Source organism: Poromitra crassiceps (assembly GCF_964638095.1).
Source record: "Poromitra crassiceps genome assembly, chromosome: 13".
Taxonomy (NCBI): domain Eukaryota; kingdom Metazoa; phylum Chordata; class Actinopteri; order Beryciformes; family Melamphaidae; genus Poromitra; species Poromitra crassiceps.
The window spans coordinates 47,252,586-47,265,954 of NC_139644.1; the positions used below are offsets into that span (position 1 = coordinate 47,252,586).

Consider the following 13,369-nt stretch of genomic DNA (forward strand, 5'->3'; position numbering starts at 1 on the left):
TGGGAAGATTGCCTTAAAACTTTTTTTTTTAAATGACTTACGTGTTACCTAATTTTTGACCAAAGAGCACCGTTGTGGTTTTCTTGTCTTCTTTAGACACAGCTGGGTCAAGTGGCCGGGGCTACATAAAGCGAATAGGTTAACTGTAAAAAATCTCCGTAGACTAGCACCATGCTTCCTCCGACACATGCGCCAGCCGCTTCTTTTCACCTGACAGCGGGGAGCTTCACCGGCAGGACCTAGCATATGGGAACTGCGACCGTTGGTAGGCAGGGAATCTACCGCTACACTACCCGGACGCCCGGTAGAGTAGAGAAAAGTTAATTTTGTGCAACCCGGACCCAGGCCTGCTGTCATGAATAACAGAAAGCCAAAGACACGTAGCCTAAAGGCAATGAGTTGGTTTTCACTGTCTGTAAAAACCGGCTTCAATGGGACAGCTGAAAACATTTAGTAGGTTTTTCTCTAAAACAAGAAGTATAGTAGACTGACCTCAACAAATGAACAGCACTTTTCCAAACTGAAAACCCTACGACCGAACTGAAAACCCTACGACCGAACTGAAAACCCTAAGACCAAACTGAAAACCCTATGACCAAACTGAAAACCCTACGACCGAACTGAATCTAAAAACTTCACAGTTCTTGCAAATGGGACAGTTAAATCACAGTGATGACATGCATGGTCCAGAACATTTACACATGCTTCTTTGATGTGGCGGAATGTTATTTAAAAGTTAAAAAAAACAAAAAACTTTCCTTGGTAAAGAGTTTGGTAGTGTGTAAAAAGTACAAATACCAAAATGTGCTTTTCAAAACCTTAGTAGTTACTGCATATGGTCACACGGTTAGAGTCATGTGTGGACATATGTGTCGTTCCTGTAAATATGATGAGCCTTTAGAGTAGGTAGAGGTTTGTTGGTATGTTGCAGTTGTATACATACAGTACTGTAGGCATAGCCGCTCATTGCTATGCTGGAATGCACTATATCTACATATCTCTAGATTCCAGAGAGTATAAAATATTATATTTTAATGTCCTTACTTTTTTTTTTTAACATCATTGTACTAAACAAATTCTGTCTTTTTTGTGTTTTATGTGAAGCACCGTGAATTTGCCTTGCGTACCAAATTGCCGTTGCCTTACCATAAGACAAGCTATTTGTTGGCACGTTCAGACTAAACCCAGTGTAAGACCCAGTGTCCGTTATGGAGGTCGTTTGTGAAGTCTATGAGATGTCCAAGATGTCCGTTCAGCAGCCAACACATCATCTGCTTCCTATGATGGCAGAGGCATTGAAGGCTGCTTCCTATGATGGCAGAGGCATTGAAGTCTGAGATGCTCTTTCAAAAGGCCTTTTAAAGGGCAAATAAGCTGCTGCTCCACTTTGTTCCAGTCTGGCAGCCGAGAGAGACACTAAACCAAACCAACACAGACACTGTCTGACTAACAGCACTGAACCAAACCAACACAGACACTGTCTGACTAACAGCACTGACACTGTCTGACTAACAGCACTGACACTGTCTGACTAACAGCACTGAAGCTGCAAGATGGTTTGCACTGACTGCAGTTGTAAAACTGGATGGAAACTTTGCTAGCTACCAACCTGACTTGTCCAGACAATTTGACTGTTATTTGTCTTTGCTAGTTGGAAACCTTAACTTACCTTCAACTACCCTCAAAAGGACTTCGTTAGCATTCTCAGCATTGAAAAACAGGTCATAAGGGGCACAGCATATTTTGTAAACAGATTTCTTTCTCAAGACAACAAGAAGTTATAAAACATCCTGTAAGCAACACGTTTGTGCGCCCTACTAGTATGCAAGCCACCAGTAGATGGCAGTGGATTATTGTATTAACGTGTTGCCTAAACAAGATTGAGTGCCAGAAATGGTGGCCTTATCCGTTTGAAGGGAAATGGACTGAGCACTTTCAACATGGGAGTGGAGAGATGGGCTGTGGGCATGGCCAACCACAACTATACAAGCCCCAGACAGACCACGACTGCTAACTGAACATAGCTAGCAAACCAAGCTGCTAAACGCAGGTGCTGTGCTGCAGACTGATGGAACCTTCTAGACGGGTTGGAAAAGGGAGGCGAGCGTGGAGTTGAATTAAATCACCGTCTCTCAGCAAATCAAGGCATCAGGCTTTCTTAGAGCTTTCAGGAGAATGCCAGAGGTCAACAGGGTGACGCTAACAGGGCCTGGTGGTCTCCTGGGTCTAGATGCTCAGACCTCCACGGAAGTGATCTGGTTCATCTGCGCCCTCATGGACTGAACACTGTTGAGGATCTTCTTCTGGTGTCCGGCCAGCGTCACGCCCACTCTGAGGATGTCACTAGGAAAAGAAAGCGTTCATTCAGTTCCACCTAAATGTGATATTCAGTCCTACTAGATGCCGGTAAAGCACTCATAGGCTATACTGTATGTATCTGGCACTCCTAGGCTATACTGTATGTATCTGGCACTCCTAGGTTATACTGTATATATCTGGCACTCATAGGCTATACTGTATATATCTGGCACTCCTAGGCTATACTGTATGTATCTGGCACTCCTAGGTTATACTGTATGTATCTGGCACTCCTAGGTTATACTGTATATATCTGGCACTCCTAGGTTATACTGTATGTATCTGGCACTCCTAGGTTATACAGTATGTATCTGGCACTCCTAGGTTATACTGTATATATCTGGCACTCCTAGGTTATACTGTATATATCTGGCACTCCTAGGTTATACAGTATGTATCTGGCACTCCTAGGTTATACTGTATGTATCTGGCACTCCTAGGTTATACAGTATGTATCTGGCACTCCTAGGTTATACTGTATATATCTGGCACTCCTAGGTTATACAGTATGTATCTGGCACTCCTAGGTTATACTGTATGTATCTGGCACTCCTAGGTTATACTGTATGTATCTGGCACTCCTAGGTTATACAGTATGTATCTGGCACTCCTAGGTTATACTGTATATATCTGGCACTCCTAGGTTATACTGTATGTATCTGGCACTCCTAGGCTATACTGTATGTATCTGGCACTCCTAGGTTATACTGTATATATCTGGCACTCCTAGGTTATACTGTATGTATCTGGCACTCCTAGGTTATACTGTATATATCTGGCACTCCTAGGTTATACAGTATGTATCTGGCACTCCTAGGTTATACTGTATATATCTGGCACTCCTAGGTTATACAGTATGTATCTGGCACTCCTAGGTTATACTGTATGTATCTGGCACTCCTAGGTTATACTGTATGTATCTGGCACTCCTAGGTTATACAGTATGTATCTGGCACTCCTAGGTTATACTGTATATATCTGGCACTCCTAGGTTATACTGTATGTATCTGGCACTCCTAGGCTATACTGTATGTATCTGGCACTCCTAGGTTATACAGTATGTATCTGGCACTCCTAGGTTATACAGTATGTATCTGGCACTCCTAGGTTATACAGTATGTATCTGACACTCCTAGGTTATACAGTATGTATCTGGCACTCCTAGGTTATACTGTATGTATCTGGCACTCCTAGGTTATACAGTATGTATCTGACACTCCTAGGTTATACAGTATGTATCTGACACTCCTAGGTTATACAGTATGTATCTGGCACTCCTAGGTTATACTGTATATATCTGGCACTCCTAGGTTATACAGTATGTATCTGGCACTCCTAGGTTATACTGTATGTATCTGGCACTCCTAGGTTATACAGTATGTATCTGACACTCCTAGGTTATACAGTATGTATCTGGCACTCCTAGGTTATACTGTATGTATCTGGCACTCCTAGGCTATACTGTATGTATCTGGCACTCCTAGGTTATACAGTATGTATCTGACACTCCTAGGTTATACTGTATGTATCTGGCACTCCTAGGTTATACTGTATGTATCTGGCACTCCTAGGTTATACTGTATGTATCTGGCACTCCTAGGTTATACTGTATGTATCTGGCACTCCTAGGTTATACTGTATGTATCTGGCACTCCTAGGTTATACTGTATGTATCTGGCACTCCTAGGTTATACTGTATGTATCTGGCACTCCTAGGTTATACTGTATATATCTGGCACTCCTAGGTTATACTGTATGTATCTGGCACTCCTAGGCTATACTGTATGTATCTGGCACTCCTAGGTTATACTGTATGTATCTGGCACTCCTAGGTTATACTGTATGTATCTGGCACTCCTAGGTTATACTGTATATATCTGGCACTCCTAGGTTATACTGTATGTATCTGGCACTCCTAGGTTATACTGTATGTATCTGGCACTCCTAGGTTATACTGTATGTATCTGGCACTCCTAGGTTATACTGTATGTATCTGGCACTCCTAGGTTATACTGTATGTATCTGGCACTCCTAGGTTATACTGTATGTATCTGGCACTCCTAGGTTATACTGTATGTATCTGGCACTCCTAGGTTATACTGTATGTATCTGGCACTCCTAGGTTATACTGTATATATCTGGCACTCCTAGGTTATACTGTATATATCTGGCACTCCTAGGTTATACTGTATATATCTGGCACTCCTAGGTTATACTGTATGTATCTGGCACTCCTAGGTTATACTGTATGTATCTGGCACTCCTAGGTTATACTGTATGTATCTGGCCAGACATGCAAACTGCATGTCATTCAGACAATCTCAATGAGCATGTACTGTAATGGTGAACGTCATCACTAAATTCCTCTCTATGGGATCTATTTGCTCCACAAAGTGGATGAATATCAACAAGTGCAAACCGTTATGGCCCCTTTTCCTTCACCCACCCCTCGAATCCCAACTCTCTACCACCTTCCTACCCCTACGACTGACTGGCTGAGTGACTGACTGAGTGTCCTGACTTCTGCATCCCCTGACCCTGGTGGGGCCGCTGGCCCAGCGCCATGGGAAAAACAGCTGACTTACTCGATGGTCATTTGAGACACCACATCGAAACTAGCCAAGCCTTCATTGGCAAAGTTCTCCTTGTACTGGCCCATCTTGATGGCGTCCAGCCACTCATCCACTGTGCTGAAAGAGGAGAAGTCTGGTGTGCTGCGGTCCAGCAGAGGTAAGTGAACACTGAAGAAGACAAAGTAGAAAAAACATTCAATCATGTGAAACATCTCGCATAATAAAGCTCAGACCAGCTTGCACATTTGAGTTTGTCTTCAAGGAACAGTTAACCCAAAAATGAAAATTCAGTCATTATGTGCTCACCCCCATGTCAGTGGAAGGTCGGGTGAAGTTTTTTAGTCCACAAAACACTCCTGGAGGTTCCCAGGCAAACATAGCAGTGTTGTCCTCCACAACTGAACTGAATGGTGACCAACTTTCAAATGTAAAAAAAAAAAAAGGCTATACTTCTCATCTGGCATAATCCTAAACCCTGAGATACCAAGTTGACTTGAAGATACATCATTTACACCATGTTTTGAGCCCAAATCTTCACTGTAGCCATGAGCTGAAAGTCATGTTCTTTCACTTTCACTTTCAGCTCACAGCTACAGTGTAGATTTCAGCTAAACACAGGGTGTAAATGATGTATTTTCAAGTCAACTTGGCATCTCAGGGCTTGTGGAGACTTGGATTACACCAGGCGAGCAGTAGGGAAGCATTTCTTTTATTATTATTTTTGGTTAAGTTTGTCACCATTTCAGCTATTCAACACTGCAATGCTGTTTGCCTGGGAACCTCCACGTGTTTTGTGGACTAAGAAAAACGTCACCTGACCTTCCATCAGCATGCGGGTGAGTAGAAAATGACAGAATTTTCATTTTTGGGTGAACATGTCCTTTAAGCTGCAGTAATTAGTAAGGGACATGGGACTGTGTTGTGATGGAAGTAGTATTCATGTTGTTGTCTATTCTTTAGTCTTACGGCCGGGACACACATCTTGCGTGTACCTACCTAGTGCGTGTGCGTGGCGTGATGGCTGCGGCTGGCACGCCCGCGGCATCCACACAGGCTGCGTGCAGCTGCTGCGCTGCTGTCTGTCTGCCAACTCTCTTCCTATAGAGTTTACCTTTTATTAAATTAGCTATAAACAATACAATGATGATTTTAACTGAAGATCGCTTGGGCTCACTTCAGAATCGAGGCAGTATTGATTTGTGTGTGTGTGTGTCTGTGTGTGTGTGGTGGGGAGGGGAGGAACGAAGCCACGTTGTAGCCTATGTGGTTTTCAGAGGGCAGGAGAACTGCAGCTGTGAGCTCCGCTCATCCTCCCGTCTCAAATCAAAACGAGCCTTGATTGGCTGTGGCTGCCCCTGTAAAATATCATTTTAATGTATTTTTGTGTCTATTTGTGTAGAGACACGCTAGAGACACGCGCACAGTAAAAGGAAAAAATAGGCCTCGCTTCTATTCTCTAAATGACGCGCGTCTCACGCCTCGCAAGACACGCGCCTGAGACGTGCGTCTGATGCCGGTGGTGTGGCTGCTGTAACCTGTTAACATGGGCGCCACGCAGACGCACAGCAGACACAAGATGTGTGTCCCGGCCGTTAGTCCTGTGTGAAATGTCCTTGTTAGTTTTGTTATCATATGTAGTCAACCTCATCCTGTTTTTATTGAGTCAAGTTTTAGTATACTAAAAAAACAGAGTATTTTTTAGTCTCATCTAGTCAAAGAAAACCCGTTTGAACATGCAATACAGACAGAGATTTAACTGTTTAACTTCTTCTTCTTCTCTTCTGATTGGATCTCTTCCCAATTCATCCCTCCCTAACAAGTCTAGCTTTTATTTGACGAAAATGTCAACAGATTTCCTCATAGTTTTCTGTCATCACAACTGTTTTTATTTCGTTAACGTCTAGTTTTCATCAGTGAAAATAGGTAGTCTACGAACATCTTTTCGTCAAAGCTTTCGCCGGCCGTACCTTGATGAGAGAGGCGTCATGGCCTTGAGGCTGTTGGGATCGCGGATCATCTTGTCCAGGGTGCTGACGATCTGGCTGAACTTGGGCCGGTTGTTGCGCTCCTTCTGCCAGCAGTCCAGCATCAGCTGATGCAATGCGCTAGGGCAATCCATAGGGGGCGGTAACCTGTAGTCCTGCTCTATGGCATTTATAACCTACGTGACATCAAATACAGAGTCTCAGAAGATGACCACAACCTGCCATGGGGGCAGAACGAGTGACCACACACAGCAGATTGGAAGAACACACATTACACTGAAGTGTGTGTGTGTGTGTGTGTGTGTGTGTGTGTGTGTGTGTGTGTGTGTGTGTGTGTGTGTGTGTGTATGTATGTGTGTGTGTGTGGGGGAGGGGGGGGTTGACAGGGATAAGCAACAGCAGATTAGCATGAAACTCGGCAGACAGGTTGATCATGGGCAGTGTTGTGCCACACTCAGTCCACGCTTCGCGGGGGCTCGCTCAAAGTTCAGATCACACAGATTAAAATGAACTTGTTCATGTTCATAGTTTACAATTTTTGATTTTGATTTGAACCAAGTTCAAAGTCCCAAAAATGAGCAGTTCAATTCATTTTTGGTTATTTTTTATTTTATTTAGTGCACGAGCATCAAAGTCAGCCAGAATGTAAAAGTAGGTCTTCCATTTTAGGGCTTTCAAAATAAAACTCTTAGGGTAATGTTAACCTTAATATTCATTTTGAGTAATGCTTTACCGTCACAGTTTCACTCCATAATCTTCACATTGCTATTTTGATAAAAGGTTTGCCGTTTCGTTTGTTGAAATAAAGTTTTTTTCACCAAATGAAAAAAAAATTACCAAAGAGAATTTGAATACATTTATTCTGAAAGTAAATTGCGGTATCTCCGTTGGTAGTCTGAGTAACTGTTGCTGTCTTGACACAGCCCAAAAACAGGCTCACCGCTATGTGTATACATTCGGGTGGTGTCTCGTCAATAGATGCATGGTCAATGGGTCAGCGTGGGCGAAATCCTCCCGTTTTCCCCCACGGCCACACACACCCCAACACACACACACACACACACACGTTACCAGAAGTAACGTGACCGACTGCCTGTGTGAGCCCCTCCCCCTGGATGGGTAGGCAGACTCAGAGCAGAGCAGATAATTGTTTTTTTTCTTTTTTTTCTTTCTCCGCAGATTTTTTTTTTTTTTTTTTTTTTTTTTATTGATTCATTCCAAAGCATACAGTCAACAAGCATACATTAAACATCAATACAGAGTATGCCACTTCGATAGAAACAAAATAAAATAAAATAAAAACCAAACAAACAGGGGTATCATGTTAGAATAAACTCAGGCATTAACAAAAATATTTAAATCTTTACAAATATTCACAGTTTTTAAGGCTTTACTGTTCTTGAGATCACATAAAGTTTTAATGTAATGTCCAAATTCAACTTTGAACTGTTGGATGTGCGGTTTCTTGGTAGCCCACTTGCACTTATGTAAATAGTATTTCCCATATAAAATAAAAAGGTTCAAAATAAATAATCTTTTACAATCAATATCACTCTTTTCATGAAAAAATATAATGTCTCTTTTTTCTAAGTGAACAGTTGGACCAGTCAGCTCCTTGAAGAAACACTCTATCTCTATCCAAAATAATTTTGAGCAGAGCAGATAATAGAGAGAGAAGCAGAAAGAAGCAGCGCGTCAGCAAAACCGGTTTAATTCTTATGCAAATTACCACATGCATGTAAACACAATGGGCAATTATCGAGGTAAGAGAGCAAGAAAAGAACGGTAGGTGTAGTGTTAGCGATGCTCACTGTACGTTCAGGGGCGTTGGAAGTACCTTTAGGTAGGGGGTGCTGCCACCGATTCAACATTGGGGGGGACGGCTGACGGCGCCCATAGGGCGGCAAAAAATTTGGCCACTTTGTCGCCAGATTAGAGGAATATTAATATTAAGATTAGACTGTTGTGTCATTATTCAGTCACCTTTTCTCACTCACCTCCATGTCACCACTTGCTCCCACTGCTGTGTTGGAATCCTCATTCTCTCTCCCACCCTTTTTGGACTTTTAGCCATATTTAGAGGAATATTAAATTTTAAATTAACATTAGGATTATACTGTTGTGATGTCATTATTCAGTGTCTTCTCCTCTTCTCTGCAGCATTACTCAATTTACCCTCAGGACTCAGGCACAGTGATAGCCTACCTGCTATTCCTCCGATATATCCAGGGCCGGATTAATAGTACCATGGGCCCCCGGTGCTATTCATTTTCTAAGCTATTCATTTAGCCTTTTAAGGTAGTCATAAAGATTATATCTTCCAGACTGAAATGTTATAACAGAAGTGGAGTATTGGCCAGAATTACATGAACATTTGGACACTTATTCAGCGGGTATTTTGCATGTTGCGTTCAGGTGCACTGTAAAAAAGATTTTTTTTTTTTTTTTTACATCTCTTGCCACCAGGGGGTGCTGCAGCGCCCACCGCACCGTGCTTCCAACGCCTGTGTGTACGTTCATGTATTTGCAAAAAGCTGCGCTCAGCTCACGCGTTTACTAAATATGAGCTTGTTCAATGAACGCTGCTCTGGTCATGGGCCAACTTAGAAGTGATTAACTTTCCACACCCACTGGCCAGAAGGGGGCACTGTAATGGGCGTGTTCAACGTATTCACGCAACACCAGAAAACTTTACAGAAAGGTTGCTCATGAGCCAACATAGAACTGATTAACTTTCCACACCCACTGGCCGAAAGGAGGCGTGGCCATGGGGATAGCCAGTCAAAAACAGGGATTCACAGTTACATGCTGTGGAGCAGAGATGCACTCTAGTTCTGGGTCTGTATTAAGATGATCATTGATTCAGATATTTGATAGACCTAAGGAACTAACTAGACGCCGGGTCTGGCTACATGTTTTGGTAAATAAACGCCGGTAAATAAGCGCCTTCAACACTATCCAGCCACACATTCTAGCAAATAAACTGATTCAATATAAATTGCATAATTCAACCATCGCCTGGTGCATGAGATATCTTGTGCCTCGACCTCAGTTTGTTAGGCTGGACGACACTGTATCAGATATCATCTGGACAAAAACTGGAGCCCCTCAAGGAACAGTTTTAGCTCCTTTTTTCTTTATTCTTTATACTGCGGACTGCAGACATAGTGAGGCCATGTGTCATATGCAGAAATTCTCTGATGACACTGCTCTTATTGGTCTCATCAACAAAGGTGACGATCGGGCCTATAAAAAGGAGATTGATTTATTTGTTTCCTGGTGTGATGACAATTTTTTACTGCTCAATGTTGAAAAAACCAAAGAGCTAGTTATTGATTTTGGGAGGAAGAAGGCAGAAGTCTCCCCTGCCATTATTAAAGGGCTGGAGGTAGAAATAGTCCAGTCTTATAAGTATCTCGGTGTCCACCTGGACAGTAAGCTGGACTGGAAGAAGAACACAGATTCTGTGTTCAAGAAGGCCCAGTCTCGACTTTTCCACTTGAGGAAGCTTAGATCGTTCGACATCAGCAGGTCACTTCTTCATGTGTTCTACCAAGGTATCCTAGCTAGTGTCCTTTTCTATGCTGTGCTCTGCTGGGGGGGGCAGCATCACTGTCATGGACAAAAATAGGATAAACAAAATGATTAAAAAGGCTGGCTCAGTGATTGGCCTTCCCCCTGATTCTTTGGAGATGATTATAGCCAAGAGAACAAGGAGAAAATTGAATTCTATTCTTTCTTAAGAAGGCCATCCTTTGTATAATGTATTTAATGCCCTGCGCAGTTCGTTTAGTAATAGGCTTTTGATGCCTCTGTGCTCTACTGAGCGATTTAGAAGATCTTTTCTCCCTGCTTCTGTAAAATTCTTTAATGAACACTGCTAGCCTTGCTTTGTGAGGCTCTCTCTCTCTCTACTGTATTGTTGTTATTGTGCTGTATGTTACTGTTTCTTGTTTGTATCTGTACTCGCTCTGGTGGCAAACCATGTTTCCCCTTGGGGATTAAGAATAAACACCATACCATGTCTCAAATAGACGCTGGGCATTTTTTTATTAGGGTATGTTGCGCCCAGACTGAATTCACAGTCACTTACGGTAATGACGTGGGCAGTGTGTGTGTGTGTGTGTGTGTGTGTGTGTGTGTGTGTGTGTGTGCGTGTGCGTGCGTGTGCGTGCGTGTGCGTGCGTTTAGTAGAGGCGAGAAGACAACCAGTCAAACAGTTTTACGTTACGATTTAATTGATTGATTGAAATCACCTCTGATTTGCAACGAAGATGTCTGCGATCAAATACTATGAATTTCCCTAGAAATGTAGCATTTTCCTGATTCCACCTCAACAATGACTCTCATCCTCTCCTTACAGCACATCCTCAGGCTGCCTAAGTGAGGACTGGGCTGCCCTAGTGCCTAAATCAAACACACCTACACTCATCCTCTCCTTACAGCACATCCTCAGGCTGCCTAAGTGAGGACTGGGCTGCCCTAGTGCCTAAATCAAACACACCTACACTTTTTTACTCAGTGTCAGTTCAATTGGACCTCTGTCTAACAAGATGATATTCAGACTCAGATTGTGATCATTTCTTGTGATGTAGTTTGGATGTAGTTGAACTACTTTTTAAAAGTAGTTTTAGTTTGATGAGCAAATGTTTTTTTTTTGTAGGTAAGATGTAGTTTAAATACTTTTCATTGTGATAGTTTCCCCGACATTCTGTTCCACCTTCTGAAGAGTGTTGGTTTACTGACCCAGCACACATGCTATGTGCTAAGACATCCGTCCTGGCTGTTTGGAGCTTTACTCACGTCTTGGTTGCTCATGTCCCAGTAGGGCCTCTCTCCATACGACATCACCTCCCACATGACGATGCCGTAACTCCACACATCACTGGAGGACGTGAACTTCCTATACTGAATGGCCTCTGGAGCCGTCCACCGGATGGGAATCTTCCCTCCCTGAGAGAGTATGGAGGTCAACAGAGAGACAGGCAGACAGACAGACAGACATGTCTTTATGAATAAAATGTTATATAAATCAGGTAGTAGTGTATCAATGTTCCCAGGGTTAAATGTTCCCAGGGTTCAATAGACACATACACATTAGCATGAGCGAAGTTTTGGGGGTTCACTGAGCCCTCTAGTGGCCGAATGCATTAAAAAAACACACACACACACACACACACACACATTGGACCCTGGGAACATTGAGCTGACCCTAATCAGGCTATGAATGATAAACAAACCGTTCTGTAACAACCTTCAGAGAGAGTGAGAGAGACACAGACAGACAGGCAGACAGAGGGAGAGAAACCAGACGGACAAACAAATAATATAGATAATAAAAATGCAAAGTTTGGTCTATGTAAATGCTACTGACGTGGGAGATTTCGGGCTCAGAGATGGGGGGAGGGGGAATAACAAAATAAATAAATAAAATGTTTTATAAAGGCTATGATACATGAACAAAGCGCTCTGTAAAAAAATCTGAATACATTTAGGAATAAAGCTGGAATGTTTGGTGGATGTAAGTGTTACTGAATTGGAGATTTCTTTTTTGGAGAGTATAAGAAAGGCAAAACAACCTAGTTTACCCTATTCACCTGGGGTGTCTCCCCTTGTTTTGAACTTTGCACCACATGCATATCCACTCACCAGGGTGCTGGTATAGGTGGGGTCTGAAGCCTCATCTTCCAGGAAGCGCGACAGACCGAAGTCAGACACGTTGCACACCAGGTTGCTGTTGACCAGGATGTTCCTGGCTGCCAGGTCTCGATGGACATAGTTCATGTCACCCAGGTACTTCATGCCGGCCGCGATGCCACGCAACATCCCCACCAGCTGGATCACCGTGAACTGCCCATCGTTTTGCTTGAGGAGACAAATCTAATTAGTGACTCGTTAGTGATTAGCACAGTGGTTAGCACTGTGGCATCACAGCAAGAAGGTTGTGGGTTCGAATCTCCACCCCGGTCCTTTCTGTGTGGAGTTTGCATGTTCTCCCCGTGTTTGTGTGGGTTCCCTCCGGGTGCTCCAGTTTTCTCCTACCCTAAAGATACGCTGTGTTTGTGAGGAATCACAATGTAATCTAGTAAAATGTATAGTATGTATACTATATGATGATGACTTCGTGGAATGAGCAACACAGCTAAACGTGTGGGTAGCGCCCCAAACAAATGTGCCAAAATCCCCTGCAATATTTTTCGGTTGGTATTGTGTTGCTCATTCCACGAATGCACGATCCTTACAAGTTGTACCCCGTTGCAAAGGTGACTAATCAGGCTTTCCAACGATATAAAATACAATACCAATTGGTATTATTAAAGGGGAGAAATAACAGACCGAAATAACGTTTCCAAACTTTTTTTGAGGAGTTCTTTCCAACCTACAGGGGGCATCAGCTTTTAAAATCCTTTGACTGGTTGTTGAGCTGTAACCAATGATGCGGCTTGCAGCTAA

At 42.9% G+C, this 13,369-nt stretch overlaps 1 protein-coding gene across 1 annotated transcript in view; it reads right to left on the reverse strand.

Annotated features, from left to right (window-relative positions):
- Positions 1-2,234: 2,234 nt before the first annotated feature.
- The window catches only part of LOC310788605 (ephrin type-B receptor 2-like), a gene marked incomplete at both ends in the record, with an annotated part of 53,551 nt that continues 42,416 nt past the window's right edge, over positions 2,235-13,369 (reverse strand). The window contains 5 exons of the mRNA XM_083650133.1: positions 2,235-2,343; positions 4,944-5,099; positions 6,899-7,092; positions 11,720-11,869; positions 12,566-12,781. Coding sequence (XP_083506259.1) covers positions 2,235-2,343; positions 4,944-5,099; positions 6,899-7,092; positions 11,720-11,869; positions 12,566-12,781 — 825 coding nt within the window. The remainder of the gene's footprint in view (positions 2,344-4,943; positions 5,100-6,898; positions 7,093-11,719; positions 11,870-12,565; positions 12,782-13,369) is intronic.